Raw genomic sequence first — 16440 nt, forward strand, 5'->3', positions numbered from 1 at the left:
GGGTCCCCTCTCTGCTCTTGGCTTCTTTGTTTTGAACATACCTCTAGCATTCTGCAAGGGGCTGGGAGATCGTGAGTTGCAGGGCTTCTCTCTGATCCTGGTTGGCTGAAACAGCAGTTTCTCGTGTCCAATTTTGGTCTCTCCTACCAGGGCATCATGCCCATGTTCTTCTTTCCAGCCCTGGGGTGACAGGCGTGGGAACCCGCCGTAAGAATGTTTCCCGCATTGTCGACGACGTAAGCATCCCATATAGCCATCGCAGTCCACGAGGCAGCTTATGCTACCTGATTAGCGCGGCCAACAACGAATCACCATCCTCTTTGAACCATCCAGCAGCGTGGCTCACGTATTGCTCTGTACTTCGTTCACACAGACTGGCCGGTCGCCCAGCGCGCGCCAAAGGCCGCCTGTTTTTTTGGCCCGCGCAAGTTCCGCTTCTCGTGCCTGACCGCCCCGTGTCTCCCCTGTCAAGCCTGTCAATCCCTGTCAAGCTGCCAGGGGTGGCCCTTCATGACACAGGGCGCACCGGGGACAGCGCACCAAACATTGACATGGAGTCGGTCAATAGTTGACCAGCAGCGGTGTGAACGTCGAAGTTGCGACGAGAATAACCCGAAGAGATATCACGGCTCAACTACACCCTAGTGTGCGTCTGGTTGGTGATGTGGGCGCCCCCTGGGCGCGAGGAGGATGGCCGCTGATCCCTATGCCGCCGGAAGAGTTGATGCAGGAACATGAAGCGCCAAAAGTCGGCGGTGCAGGAGAGCCTCTTCTCAGCCCATCTACGTATTTCCGTCCAAATGGGGACATGAGCTTCTGACAGCAGTACCGTGCTACGACACTTATTTTTTCCCTCTTCGCCGACGACTGAGGTTGCTGCGTGTCTCAGTCGATTGGCCGGCGGATGAGGGTATGTGGCCTGAGGCTCTAAGATGGCGGCCTCAAGTCACACACCCCATGTAAAGAGGCATGGTCGAGGGCATCATGACCTTGCCGGATGGGGCAAGGTGGGCTTCTATTCTTAAATAACCTTCTTTCGCTATCATCTGCGAGCATTCGGTCAAACTCGCCGCGGGCATCTGCTGCAAGTCCTCTTGGCCGCCGGGGGAGCTCATTTTACTGGCTCTCAGGGTCCTTTGGTTAACGGCATTGCTGATCTGGGACCACCATGTTCTTGTCCCCTTGGTACTGTCATCATTGTCATGCGTGTGCGTCCTACACGGTGACTTTGGAGACGCAACGTTCCATAACATGATGTCCATCGACTGACAATGCATAGCTTTCGAAAGGCACTTTGCAAGCTCGCTTACTTTGCCAATAGGCAGCATGCTGCCTGCGCGCGCCGCTCGCTCCGTACTCGGGCAACTTGTTTGATGATCGACGCCCGCAAACGCATTTGAATTTGGCGCAAAGGTGATGCTACGCTCGGGAAGTTTCGAGGTCTTGACTAGAGGCAGACGGATTGAAATCGGAATCGGCCCTGCAGATAGCTGATCTGACATGTCCCCACTACGACCGTCACATCGAGATAATTGAAACTTCTCAGGCGGGCACAGCGAGGGCTGATCGCTGTGTGATGGTGATAGTAATGGTAATAGTCGCCAATTACCATTGGCTCTGTAGACAACTGGGCAATGGGATACCCTGTGCGCATCATCGACCCGCACATGTAGGCTGAACGTTGTGCGAGCCGCGGCGGCCGGACGCGGTGAGGAGATGCATGGTGGTCCTAGGGTAGAGATCAACTTTGCAAAATTAGTCGCGCCATCTCGCCCACAATTGTTTTGCCATGCACACCATTTCTGTCCTATAGTACCGGTAATAGTGTACTGTGTATGTACATAGTATATGGTTTAGTCTTGTTTCCCTTTCCACCGGCTTTGGGAAACTCCCTCAGATCTGTGGGTACGGTAGTCTTTGCAGTTCGTCACGGGACTAGCGGAGTGTCGGGGCAATTGCCTTCCCCTATTGACCCGCCGCGGTTGTGCTGTAGTTGTGCATAGGCACAAACAGAACCAAAAGTTGCGGGCAGCAGGTCTCACAAATTGAAGGCATTCTGATGGCTGGAGGCGGTGAAAAAGGCAAAATGCCGAGCTACTGCAAAATTGCAGAGTGCAGGGCTAGATTAAGCAACGGGTTGGTTCGTCGGCATGGACTGAGGGGCTACAAACGCAGAGGTATACACGGACTACACGGAGCATGCGCATGCATGCGATGCCAACAGCTGGGACAGAGGTGATGGAGGTGATTTGTATACTGGGCCCTTCATTCAACTTGGACCTTGGCCAGGGTCTCCAAGGTTCGCTCCGTGTCGAGAACAATTCTGTAGTGCGGAGAAAATGCGACTCTGGATGCACTTTTGCTGATGAAGGTGGTTTATCCGCTGCGAATCCGAGCCGGGGGCATGGTGACAGGCCTGGGGTTTTTTGTGACGGGCAGCCATGCTGCCAAACGTCAATCTATCGTGTCTCGTCGGCCGAGTGACTGACACTCTGTTGGCGGCCGGGTCCAAGATTCCACAGAATGTGGATGGGGGCAGGGAATAATCAGAGGGCGAGAAGAGACGAGCTACGTCGGCAACTGTGCGGATGAATTTCCCTCACGTTGACCCGTCGCCGCCAGCATTTGTCGTTAATTATCATTAATTGCAGCAAAATTGCAGACAGTTCTGCTATCCTTCTGGAAAATGCAGGGCCGCCCACTCCACTGCGCTTTCAACGGCACACCGGGCACACTCGACAGGGGGTGTCGGAGTTCCACCGCTTAGCGGAGCAAGGGAATGTGAAGGGAGGCTGGTGACGGGGACGTATTCATGCCCTGAGTGGTAGGTTTGGATGATGGGGGGTGTGATGACTGTTTTAGTTGGCCGTGAGGTATCCGAAGTGTAGAGAGCATTTACCATGCCCTGTCAGCAGGCTGGTGCTCCGTAACGTTCAGAACTTTTTCTATTCGTACGAGCACAGGCACAGATACACTAGGTCGATACCTTGTGGTGACGGTTGATGTTGTGCATGTTTGCTAGCCGTCCAAGACAACGGTGCCAGCCCGGGGGGGTCACTCTCTCATGTCATGTTGTGGGTTTGGCGACATTATCGCTCAACATTAAGATTCCATTAGAGAAATGAAGTGAGGGCCCGCCTCACGTCGGTTGCTCAACCTTCGGCGTGATATGAATTGGAGTAAGCGAGGCCGAGGAAACCAAATGCACAGCGCCGAGGCACCACGGAGACAGCGTTTGAAAACTTGGGAGGTTAGGTAATATTTGGCTGGGCTATGGTCCCATCATGACGTCTTTTTTCCTTCGGTGGCAGACTCATGAGAGAATTTAGGGCTCTTGCGCCGGTAGACGCTAACCCTGGGGAAAGCAGCAACTGCCTCGTTGCCCCGACTCTTGGCCTCGTTCGTCGCACGGCGCGTCTTGCCCAAGAGCCCAAGTGAGGTAACGTGCCTTGGCTGCCTTGGCAAAAGACTTGCCTCTCAGCTCGCTCTTCTGCCTTCTATCGCTCGCCTGCCCCAAGACTACCTAATGCAACAAGGTGCCACAGTACAAAGCAGGACACCTTTTGCTATACTACATAGCATGTACCTACTTTGTCCCAACAAGGTTAGCCCCGCCGTCCTCAACGCAAAGAGCCGATTTGCCGAGTTCATCAAGCTGCCCCCTTCCGCCCCCGGGGCCTTTTTCACTTTCGAATTAAAGCTGTGGAAACTACAAAAGTGTGGTGCCAGCCGTGGTTGAATCAAGGCAGGAAGCGGACTGCATCTGGCCACTGATTGGTCACTGAGCCCCAAATCATGGCTGCCTGTTGCTAAAATTAGAAGCATCCAAGTTGCCAAATTGGGCTGCGCTAGCCAGTAGTAGCCGGTCGGTAATGGCGCCGTGGCAGGAACAGGTGAGTGGTGAGTGCACCTGCCTTGTGTACCTCCCAGACAGCCCTTACCTACCTTGGGCTGGTGCCAGATGTTGATGGGCCTGCGCTTTGCCTTCTTTTTCTAGCGTCTTCCGGTCCATTTCTCGACGTCCACATCTCGCCTACAGCAAGAGCAACCGCAACCTCACTCGGGGAACGGCAGGAAGACGCGACATCGACGGCCCCAATGCCTTGTTTGTCTTCTGAACCACCCTTACACACACTGGCAACCGCCGCTATGGACCTTGCTCGTGACTTTTACCTCGCCGGTCTTGGGTCCAAATCCGAAGCCCGACTTCCACTTTGTTCTACGCCCTACTTACCCACAACCTGACATCCCGTGCTACTAGACAGCCCATGATCCAACTCACCCCTTCAATTGCGTCTCCAAAAGTCTCCAGCCAGAACCCCGGACGCCGTTGCCAAGGCCCGGCCTGTACCAGCCTTTGGATTGAATCCCAGCGAACGCTTCCGAGGTCATCGCCGTCCAGCCCGCACATTCGACATTGGGTCCGCTCTTGGCCAGCTAATGTGTCTCCATGCCCCGATCCTCGCCTTTATTCTCCCCTCCCTAGCATTATCCCAGTCACAGTAGGGTCGCCTGCCTTGCTTGGGGAATGACTGGCGACTTGCATATATGCTATATGCTGTGGGACGGAGGCTACGAAGCCAGCCACCCCTCGAGGATTCTCAGAGAATTTTCGACACCGACTCGCGATCGGGGCTCTGGTATCTCTCGGCACGACAGCCGCTGGAAGATGATGGCAACCAACCGTTGGCCTCGTAGAATGAATCATGGCTGGGACGGCCTGACCAGCCTCCTGATACTAAACATGTCTTGGTTTGTTTCCCAGTGCCTAACGCCCTGGCTTGGATTGACATTTGCCTCTTTGACTCGCTCTGCGCTGTTACAATATCGCTCATTATCGCCGATACTTTACTCGGCACAGCTAGACAACACATAGTCTGCCTTTCCGCTATCCACCGGCCCCAGGAACATGGGCCACCGCAGAACAACCGCACCCCGCGGCCGTCGACGCCCATGGCTCGCCTCGGTCCTTGTTGAGCGCAACTCGTTCCCCTATAGGCATTAGTCGGGTCCGCTCTGTCCGCCGTCACCCTGCTGCCTCCACGTGCTGGGCAGCTTGGGCTCTTGTTCGCGAGTCTCTGTTGGCCGCAGTGCTGGTTAGGTCGCCCGTCCCCAACTTCAGGGGGGTGCCTTGTTCCGGTTCCAAGATCTTCGCCGTGCGCAAAAAAAGTTCCTGATGTTTTGTCGGACGACATTTCCATCTGCTGCACCTCAAGCTTGTCACGGCATCCGTCATCCGCCAATCCCCCCTCATTGGAGCCCCTTTTTTCCTGGTTTGCCCCCTTTTGGCATCTGCGTTCCAGCCGGAACGTCTTGCCCGATCTCACGGCGGCTTCTTGCACTCAAGGCTACAGATCATCAAGCAACGTTGTACGGCCGCTGTTGTACTGCGACAGCAGCAGCAAGATCATCCAATGCCTGTTAGTATGTTCTTCAGCACGCGCCCAGCTCCTGAGCGCAGCACATCCACTACTCCTTCGTTAGTTCACCACTTTGTGGTGTGTCTTGCGCGCTAGCATCCACAGTTGCAACTTCTGCATGCCTCGACCCCGAGATTGGCGAGATCATCGTCCGTCACCATTACGCTGCGTGGGTTTTCGCTTCCCGGCAGCAAATGGTGCATATTGTGAGACGTGAGGGAGGCCCGACCCTTGAGAAGATGAGCTGCAGTCCTGGTCTCTGATAGAGTACGGATCAACTCATCATCTCCCCAGAGAGGGTAGGAAGCCGTGTGCCTCGGCGAGGTACCTCGGTGATCATCAACCTGGATCACGATCTCTCGGGTCACAAGAACACGCTGCAGCCAGACGCGCGAGAATATGGTCATCGATCCGATCAGCATTATGTCATCACCATGTTACCGTTGCGAAACCCCGTCGACGGTCGACTGTTAGTCCCATTTGCCTGCCATGCCTGCCATGCTAGTCTCCTCGAGACCATTTCACAGAGGCCCCCGATTTCCAGCATCTCGGTCCGGTACCTAATTCTACTGATCTCTCTGCCCTGGCTCGGGAAATCTCCTATACCCCCTTCAAGGGCTTGCTTGATGCGCTCAAGGGCTTGATGCAGTTAAACTTCCGTTGGAAGGGCCCAACCGTTTGCCACCGTGGGCCTGTCCTGCTGCCCTCCAGACGTAGCTAGTGTTTGATAGGCATACGGGCAACCCGGTCAGAATCCGAGGTGGCGTGAAAGTCTCTGTCTTTCTCTCGGCTCACCTGTTCAGGAGTAGCGCACTGTGAGAGACCTTAACCGGCTCCAGGTGCGATATGCTTTAGAGGATGCTCTAGGAAGATGCCCCGGGTCGGTGTGAACCTTGTCGTAGCCTCATGAGATTCCAACTCAAAATTCAATCTATTTTTGAAGGGTGCGTATGGGGGTTGGTGTGCGGGACTGCATGGCCTGCCTGCTCATCACGTTCACATTGAGTAGTCTCCTCACCAGTTTCTGAGGCTTACAGACGGCCCTGCGGTGTGGCGCATTACTAACGCACAACCGCACCAACCATGCTGTTGACACCGCCACAATACTTCCAAAATATGCTCGAGACGGTACCGGAATTTTAAGCTAATCAGAAGAAAGCAACGATGCCGCTGTCAGCCAGGACGTCGCCCGAGTCAGGCCGCCATGATCATTTTACGGCTTTTAGGGATATGCCGCTCGCTGCCAGGCACGCGAAGGTGTCAGGGTCGGCGGCAGCCGGCATTGACATTCCTTTATTGACGGGAGAGGCGGATGCCAGATTGGGTCAAACATTGGCGGGATCTTGATATTGGAGCATCCTGTCCGTTAGTTGCGGAAGTCGTGGTCATGGCGGTAGCCCCGGGAGACAGGCTTTGCGGGCCCGATTACAGTTACCACAAGTATTCCTTTCGCTAAAATTCGGATTGAAAGCATACTCCTAAGCATTCGCCACTCGAGCGCCCAAACTCAGGCGATGTGGTTTGAGGGGGTTGTCAAAAAGCCCTCGGGTAGCGAACGCCGAAATCAGGGGCCTTTTGTCAACACAAATTCTATCAAGGAGTCACGGGGTGCCGGCGGCGGCAATGGGGGCGAATGCCGAGAAGGAAGACAACAGCTGTAACGCTGTTCACTGACGCCGGAATTCCGCAGCATCGAGATCGGACTACTTCAGGATCGAACGAGGATTAGTAGCTGACAGACAGTTTGCAGTTCTAGATGATACTGAAGTGCACATGCTTAGGCTTGGGTTTCAAAGGATTTGTGTTGCGTAGTCAGCGCCATTGTTTGTCAGAAGTGGCGGGAGTATCACACATCGGCTGATGTTGTGGTCAAATCATCCTCAGCCGGGTGCGGCCGAGAAGAAGACGGCTGCCGGGTTCTTGCTAGTTTAATTAAGATCAGCATTTACTTTGGGCATGTAATGTAAGGCACCATCGTTATTTGGCGAGTACGCCAAAGGAACCTTCCTGTTTGTCTCTTGAGCTCTTTGCCTGCCTGCTTATCGTCTTCAGATGTCCAAGTCCAAGTCAGCTCGCTTTCGGTTTCACTTGTGGTCGGCTGAGTCATCCACAACTACATTATGCGTCGAGAGTCTAGGATCTTCAACAGCTCAAATCCCCGATGGCACAATTGGCTAGCGCGTCAGACTGTTAATCTGGAGGTTGGTGGTTCGAGCCCACCTCGGGGAGTAACAGTGGTTGAATTCCACCAGATATTGAGCTTCCATTCCTTTTGCTTCCATTCACTTCGAGTGGGCATTCACTTTACAGTTATTTTTGGTTTCTTACAAAAAAATTCAAAAAGATGAAGAAACGGAATACAAACTTCATGCGTCTTCTGGTGTACGGTGCGCCATGCCTTTTGCCGGTTCATTTTGCCCCTGTGATAAATCCGTCTGTTTGGATTAACTGCATAGGTTATTGTAATATTATAAACCGGTGATTCGCGAGAAATATGTCCTGGTGGCCTGGTGTATTATACGTCCGCTGGGCTTGAGGATTGCATTGATCTCGGTGTTGACAGTTTCGTTAAGAGGTTCTAAAGTAGATACTCGCAGACGAATCTTGAAATTTTTGTCGACTCCAAGGGTTAAAACAGGGGCATAAATAAGAGTCAAGCTTCGACAAAGCCATCGTTCCAACCCCGTCGGCGCTGGTGTTCCCTCATGATCATTACGGAGAGAATCCGAGGGCACCAAATTAAGACTATGTACACATTTTCGAGTGAGGTTTCGAGCCTTAAGGTGCATTGAGAGCCAAGCTGGCAAGGACTACAAGCTCGTCTGCTGTCAGTGGTTGCTTTCTACAAGTTTTTGGTGCGGCAACAAGCTCGTCATGGGCGCTCGCAGGTATGTATGTATACCTTACGAAGCATCTTTGAGATGGCTCTGCGGTGGAAGGACAATACGGCTCGCTTCAGACTCTCTTAACTAGTTTCTACTCTGGTTCTGACAATGACTTGGACCCCCGAAATATCACTTGATCATACCTTTCTCTAATGCTGGCGGAATATTACTGGTGCATCTTTGCTATAAGTCTTTGGAGGCATTGTCCACAGGTTTGTAAACAGAGCTCCTAGGTGCTGATGCTGCCGTCGAAAAGTAAAGTTGCGCCCTCTCAAAGGATTGCTTTCTGCGGAAGACTTCTATGTGCCACCACCATCATCCTGCTCCTCTTGCCTTGCCTATTCTCTTCCGAGTGTTTCGTGGAGCACACGAATAGATACTGAGGTCGTGAGATTGTTCTGCCAGAGCCTGGTGGTTGTCTTCGTCGGTATTCAAGTCAATCGGAGTAAAATGACATGAGATAGTTACTCCCATGTTTGCAGTTTAGATAAAAAAAACACCGTCGAGTCAATGTTGCCTTTTACATATACAACAGCACGAATTTGTAGTTCGTCACAGAAGATCTGTCACGCAGTGAGAGTCTATGGCCTTCCCCCATAACAAGTAAACGCGCGCCTTATGCCCAGCGTCTGGCCGAGCTGGTAGAAGAAGGCACCATGTAGACTCTCCTTGAAACCCTTCACTAACAACACCTATGGTCTCATAACTAGTTGAACACGATGAAGCGGAGCCGTAGGTCGAATGCCAACCCGCCCTTACTTATCGCGCCGCCGTGGTAGAGGACGAACATCGTGTTACTGACAGCTATACGCAACATTGAAGGCCCCTCTCGTGTTTACATTTGTACTATGCAACTAGTCGTCTCTTGCGAGAGCTTGATTCGTTGCCTGTCTCAAAGTAGTTTCCCTGAAGGGGATTGTTCAACACCCCTCGAGGAGAATATTTATCAAAACTGCTTCAGTGCCCTTGACTGCAAGTAAACTCGGGGGTGAACGCGGGGCCTATGTAAAGTTGAGACTATCTTGACAGACCTAAATTGTGAATGGAGGAGTACCAGTGGCTTTAAAGTTCATTGTTTGCTAGGCAAAAAAAAAAAAAAAAAGGAAAAAGAAGAAGAAGGAAAAAGAAAAGAAAAAAGGCCGGGTTTATCTTAACAAGAACGTTCAATGTCATAGACGAGCCCCTTTCCCTTGGTCCTCGACACCCGGCGCTGGTACGCAAGGCATCAGGCAAGACCACCCGCATTAATGAAATTTGTTCTTTGTGGCTATATTGCCAAATGTTTTGTCAGATAATCACTCTAGCAGCGGTGCCTTCGCGGTCATAGAACCAGTTTGGTTCCCGGGAACAACTGCAAGACTATAGAAAAGCAGTGGCGAAGGCTCAGGAAATGAAGTAGGCTCGCCTTGAACAAGTCCTAAACGCTAGACATGACTGGCCATTATCTCGCATAGGCAGGGAAAATGATGACAACGGAGACAGGGAAATATTTGCCGTGTCTTGATATGAGCGAGCAATTGCTAAAACAGCCATGATCAACACTCCTCATCCGCCGGGTTGAAAGAAGACCTGAGCGTCGCTGCTGGAGCCAGCTCGGTAAACTTGCTTTAAAATGACCACTTTGAGAGGTTTGCTGACTGGGCGAGGTCATAGAATTATCCCCAACAATTCGATCTGTCCTCGAAATTGACAGGACCGCCGGCGAAGCTGATTGTATGGTACATTCTGGGTGTGCTTCTGAGGTCCACGTAAATGTGATCACCTCGTGCATATATATATATATACTCGTAACAGGGACACAAGGGAGTTTGTTCGAGTTGCCTCAATGACGACCACAAGGGTGACCCAGAATTGGATGTGATGCGGCTCATCTACCCCCTCATATCCAACTCGGGACATAGATTCACAGTCAGAGGATGATAAGAAGACGCAGGGCCGGCGGTCTGCCGGTAATACCTTATTCGGCAATCGCATTCCCTGCGATAGTTATAGGTGGCTGGTGGTCGATCCCCTTTTTTCTTTGCGACCGCCTCCTCTTTTCGTTCTTCAACTTTGGTTTTGGCGCAACCCTGCCTTAACAGTCATACTGCAAGACACAGACGGTATCCCCCCTTGTCAAAGAGCCTCAAGAAGCGAAAGAGTATGCCCGGCATGCTCCATCCTTGTCACTAAGCTTCGACACCGCTGCATCCTCTCCCTCCACCAGGCCTCGAACAGCATCTATAACTATCTCCGCTGTCTGGAGTTATCACATACGACCATACCCATTGGAAAACTCGGGATCCCGTCCGCTCTCCCATAGATAAGCCAATGAGGGCCGGATTAGTAGTTGGGTCGGTGACGACCAGTGAATACCTGGTGTCGTATGTTTTTTTTGCAGATTGCGGATAAACGCAATTTCTCTCTCTACTTTTGCCTGACCATGGTGGGTTATGATGGTCTCATCTGCTCTCTTCTTAAACATCTGTTCTGGTCCAGGTGACTGGCTCCCAATGTGATTACACATCCAGGCAAATGGGAACTACTGTTTTTCGGGGAACGTCAAGCCGGCGTGCCAAAAGGGATCCAAAGGTCGCATGGACTTCTCCCGTGGCACCCTGTTGGCCTCGACTCGCAACCGAGAAGGATATCCTACGTCAATAACTCTCATGGTCAGCATGCGTGTCAGCGGGGAGCACTGGCTATTTGAACACCAGATGGACAAAGAATGGACAGGTTGAAATTGGTATAATCGATGAATATATGTCTGTACATGTATAGTCCGCGCTCTTGGCTGCGAACACTTCCCGAGTCCCTGGAACTCCTACTTTTTTTCTTTCTTTCTTTTTTTTTGGTTGGATTCATCGTACAGGTGGAGCAGAACAAGGGGAGAGGGGGGGACCCCCAAAAGCAGTCTGAACAAGAGAGAGTAGATGCGTCAATTCGATGCGGTAGGTCCAAAGGTATCATGACGCTCGCGGCCGGACCAACCTCCTTAACAAAAAAAGCCCTTTCCTTTCCCGGTATTCCCTTCAATAAACAAGCAACATCCCGTCTATTCCAAAATGCCAAACTCCAAGATCGCCAGGTTTGGGGACCTTTGCACTGCCCTCAAACACCACATTATAACGGCTTGGCCGCCTTGCTATCCACAACTCCGTGCCGGGACTGTCTTGTGTGCCATATCGCAATGGCGACACCGGACTACTTGCCAGCTGGGTTGCTGCAATGCTTTGGGTATGGTATCATGTCGTCCTGCCCAGCAGATTCAATTCAAACATCATTGCGCGCTTTGCGACCTCGACCGGTTACCGTGTCGATTGGGTCGTGGAGTACTGTTACCCTCCCGCCCTGCGCCGGCTCGTACGGCATCGGTATAACTGGGTATCGGTGGATGCGAGGGGCCCGCCGCTGCCGCTGCCGCTGAGGCGCCTCGGCTCCGGTTGAGGACCCGAATCAGCGGTGTGTTCTCACTATCCGTGCTGTTTCGCCGGCTACCCGCCTCCGAGGGGTCGGGACTCGTGTATTCGGGTGGAGGGTTCAAGGCGTCTTGAAGCCCGAGCCCTACAACGCTTTGCCCTTCATGCCCGCGATTGCTGCTGCTGCTCGGCTCGCCGCCCTCATCGTCGGACACAAAGTGCGTCAGGGAGATGTCAGTTGGGCTTCTTACGGGACCGGGGCTCCTCGGTGGTAGTACTCTAAAGTTTCCGCTTCTGGTCCGTCCATGCTGAGGTCCCAGTCCACCCTGTGAGTAGGACTGTGTCTGAGAGTGGCCTCGCTGCTGTCCACCACCAGTGTAGCCGTCCTTGCGTCCAGCCTCGAGCAAGATGTCACCCTGCTCGGAGCCATACGGCGGCGGCGGAGCCAGGCTGCCGGTCATGGGGGCGAGCCCCCACTTCTTGACGTTGGCCTCTAGAAAGACGAAGCCGGCCTGGCCGAAGTTGACGTGCACAATGCAGGGCCCGTTGGCTCCGACGGCAGGGAAGAAGTTTTGCGACTTCACACCGTGGACAACATCCTCCAGCTTTTTACCGTTGCGAGTGAAGAAAATAGTGCCGGTCCGGGGGCGGTAGCCTACGCCGATCACATCGCCCTGGACATACGGAGGGCCATATGGCGTCCCCGTGAAGGGTTGGTTGCATCGGCGCTGGCCTGCCGACAGATACGCTACGGAGTGTTTGTGGAAGCCTAAACAGTCAGTATCACATATTTGGCTAAAGAACGAATGCCATACCAGGTAATCTGAACAATGGGTACGGCTTGGTAGCCATGCCGATACTGATTAACGTGTTTTCGGGCTTATCGTAGACCTTGGCCTCCCAGTAGTAGACTTCGTTTTGCTTGGGCACGGGCAGGTTGCTCATGACGGTGCACTCGGAGTCGAAGAACTCAATCTCGGTGCGGGCTTCGACGAAGCAGTTGGCAATCTCGAGTTCGGGCTCAAACTCCCAAGCAGAGACTCCCTTTTCTTGGATGGCGAGGTATTGCGACAGGGAAATATCGGTCTGGACGGACTCGGGCGGGTTCACATTGATGAAGGCTACAATCAGTCAGTCGTCTGCGGGTATCGCGGCATCGCCGATGGGACGCCTACCTTTGGCCCTTAGGTACTCGGTCCGCTGCATGTCGTCCATGGACTCGAGGGCCTCCGACTCCTCCCTCGCGAATGCCTGCTCGTCGTCATATTCACCCGGTCGTCCGATGCGATCGAGAAAGATGCGGCCGCTGGCTGTGTATCTGAAGAAGTAGATGACGAGGAAGATGGCGGCGATAAGGACGGCGGAGCCAAACGACGACAGCAGTCCGATGACGACGCCGTTCAGCGCTGATGATGGAGTTGTCGGTGCCATGATGGGCAGGCGGCGACGTTTGTCGAAGCGATCCGGTCGGTCGGGGCAGAGGTAAGGTGGGATGGGTCGATCGAGAGGAGGGACGGCTGGCGTCACCGCCGCGAAAGCAGCATTCGCGGGTGAATCGACACTCGTGAATCGGCGAGAGAGAGAGAAAGAGAGAGAGAACAGAAGCGGTGAACAAACAAAATCGAGAAGGCCAACGAAAAGGAAAGTCGACGTCGACGGACAGAGGGTGTGAAGGCGAAAAGAGATTGGCTGGATTGGAACAGAGTCGTTGGTTTGGGGTCGGGGTGTAAGGTCAGACGAGCGTTGTCGTCGTCGAGCCTTTGGTCGTCGGGCGGTTACGTGCCGCTACGACGTGGACGAGCAAAGCAGTGCGAGTGGTTGCCACAGTCCTCCGACTGACCCAAGTCGCAGGTCGATGGGGCCTGGGCTGCTCTTGTTTGTAGCGGGTCCCTCAGCTAAGAGGGAGGGGGTGCCGGGCACTGCTGGGCGTGCGGCGCAGTGCTGTACGCTTTACGGACTCGGCAGCGGTCGCCAGGAGCGGTAGGGGGTAAATGGACGACCGGGGGTGGTCTTGTATCGGTACAGAGGGCGGGACGAAGTTGGGACGAAGAGGGAGAGGGGAAGAAATAAAACAAAAGTGTCCCCGGCGTGAGGGCTGCACAGGAAAACCCGGTCGCTTTGCAAGTAAGTCTATATTGTTGGGTGGGAAAATGTAGAAGGGAGGAAGTTTTGACGATGGATGGGAAGGTAAAAGCAACGGGAAGGCAAGCAAGGGCTTGGATGTTGCAGGAGCTCAGTCAATCGACATCAGGCTGCGGACTTCAAACTCGGACGGATGCACTGCAGCACTGGGCGGACGACAGGGCAGCAGAGAAGAAGAGGGAGGGAAAATCGTCAGGCTTCCTCCTGCATCTGCTCCGGGTCACTTGCAGCTACTTGGGCCAGAACGAGTTGGACAGAAGAGGGATGCACGGGTTGGCAGGGTACTTGGGTACCAGGGGGTCCGGTACAAGGCTCTTGGCTGGATCCTGATAGAGTCCCAAGCTGTTTTCGGTGTTGCATTCTAACAGGTGGCGGGGGGCATGTCGTACTGCGGAGTCGCCGTGCCCAGTCGTCACCGGTCCTTCTGCCCAGTTCCAGGGCTGGATGACGCCGACTGACGGGACCAGCTCCAGTCGCTTGATCGTGCCGGGTGGTACCTGGGAATGCAGCGAGCCCACCCGCGAACAGTCGTGTACCTGCGCCGCGGAGTGGGTTTGTCGAACAACACAGGCATGGAGACAGACAGTGGAGGCCACGCCGAGGGGGCCGATGAACCTGCAGCAATGGTCCGCCGGAATCTTGGGAAGCACCGGAGAGGGACGGGGCTGGACGAGGAGAAGGACCGGGAGAGCACCAGAGAGGAGAGAGAGAGAGACTTTTTCAACCCCCACTGTTTGTTGCAGCCTGTGCGGAGCAGGTGACAAAGCCGGCCTACCATTTCATTCTGCCACGCAAGTCGCACCATCCCAGCATCGCTAGCACACACCGAATTGATCCAGAGATGCTTTCTTTTCTGCTTTGAGTGCGCCTGGAATAATGGAATAGGCTGCCCTCCCCGCCCTCGGTCAGCCATGCTGCAGGGCACAACTATCGATTGTTGAGAAGCTGACTATCGACGATATCTCGGCTCCTCAGCCACCCCTTGTCCGCTCGGGTCCGTCGAGCGTGCCCTCGGCGGCCCCTTTTCGAGTCTTAGCATCACCCGTTAGCAGGCTACTCCAAGTCACCGCACCGAGACGCCCACAACAATAACAACGGGGACAGCGAAGAAAGAGGCATGCATAAACACCGCCGGGGCGGTTGAACCGAAGCCCTAGGCCAAGGACCACCGTCCAAAGGAGGACTGTCCAGTAAGGTATGATGGCAGGGTGGCTGGCGCAGCACACTAGTTTCAACAGTAATCGCATTGGGGTTTCATGCTCTGGCCGTCTTTGTTTCCCAAAAAGCTCCCCTTGTCGTCTCGAAGCCGGCCGTGCTCAGCCGCAATCCATCTTCTTAATTATTGCCCTATGCGGTCTATTGTGTTGTTATGTCCTGCGGCATGCATTGAATTTCTTTGTTTGCTTTGGATGTCGATTAGACGAAAAAAAGTCAGCAAAGGGTGAATTCCTCGGGGCGCTGACTGAGACACTGCTCTCAAGTCCTTATTGAATTGGCTAACGTTATGCGCCATCTTTCCCCTTTCACGGGCAACGTTTGCTGCGATTTGAGTTGACCGTTGTGGTGACTGCATTCCACGTCCTTCGTCCCTCTCCCAGCGCCTGGAAACGGGTCCGCGCCCAATGTCCGACGGGGGAAAATGCCCAAGCTGTGTCCAATCCTCGTGTCCCCGGAGCCAGTCGTCAAAGTGTGCATTCCACCCGTGTCCGTGTTCGGGTCCGAGAGGACCGTCCTCCGTTATGCTTCCAAAAATTCAAGTGGCGGGAAACGCTCTTTCCCGTCAGTGCTTGCTGCAAAACCATCTTCAATGGAGCCTGTCAAGGTGTCATTCCGTCGACGGCGCCCCCGACGTGTGCACTGTCGCTAATCGAGCAGGCGGCGCCATCTGTGATGTGACTCAGCACGTCAGGTCCCGCCCGTAGGGCGCGCCCATGCGCTCCACTTTGCTCCGATATGCAGGAGATCGGCCCGGGCATGGAGCCGCTCCACTTCGGCCCTCGGGGCTCACGACAGGCCGCTTCTGGGTCAATATTGCAGGCTGCAATGACTTTGGTGACTATGAATACATATTAATGAGTAAGGAGAGAAGAGGGTGAGTCGCCACGTCAGGTTCACATTGGAGGGCCGTCTCATACAAACTCTTACCAATTACATCCCAGTTCGGATCCTGTTTGGAGTTTCGCTAACCACCGGTATCGAGATCAATGTTTGTTTCTCCCAGTTCTGATTAACGGCGAATGACCAAATAAGATATCGATTACTGATTGCAGTGTCACAAGGTTAACGGATTGCTTTGGAGGAAAACAACTCACGGCAACAAGAAAGTCATCCTGCTCATTACAAAAGTCATTGGGTACTGAATACAGACCTCAAAAGCAGAAGAATCCTCTCAAGATGGCGCCCATAGTCAGCTGCGGTTCACTATGGTGGACCATACGTTTTCTATCCCATCTCCGCAATCTCTTCACCGCAACGCCTCTCGTTGCCACTGTCTTAATAAAACCTTGCTCTGTTCTCCAAAACCATCTATCTCCGTTCGTGTCTCTCTTGCCCTAATTTAGGACACCTCTCAATCTATCAGACCCCCAGTTCTCC

At 53.7% G+C, this 16440-nt stretch overlaps 1 protein-coding gene across 1 annotated transcript; it reads right to left on the reverse strand.

Moving 5' to 3' along the window:
• Positions 1 to 11564: 11564 nt before the first annotated feature.
• On the reverse strand, positions 11565 to 13134 carry EsH8_IX_000752 (concanavalin A-like lectin/glucanase domain-containing protein; the record flags this gene model as incomplete). The annotated part of the gene is made up of 3 exons (XM_083267088.1): positions 11565 to 12472; positions 12519 to 12824; positions 12879 to 13134. 3 exons carry the CDS (start codon positions 13132 to 13134, stop codon positions 11565 to 11567), a joined length of 1470 nt encoding a protein of 489 aa, XP_083130653.1.
• Positions 13135 to 16440: the final 3306 nt, after the last annotated feature.

Source organism: Colletotrichum jinshuiense, chromosome 9, assembly GCF_051148585.1.
Source record: "Colletotrichum jinshuiense chromosome 9, complete sequence".
NCBI lineage: Eukaryota > Fungi > Ascomycota > Sordariomycetes > Glomerellales > Glomerellaceae > Colletotrichum > Colletotrichum jinshuiense.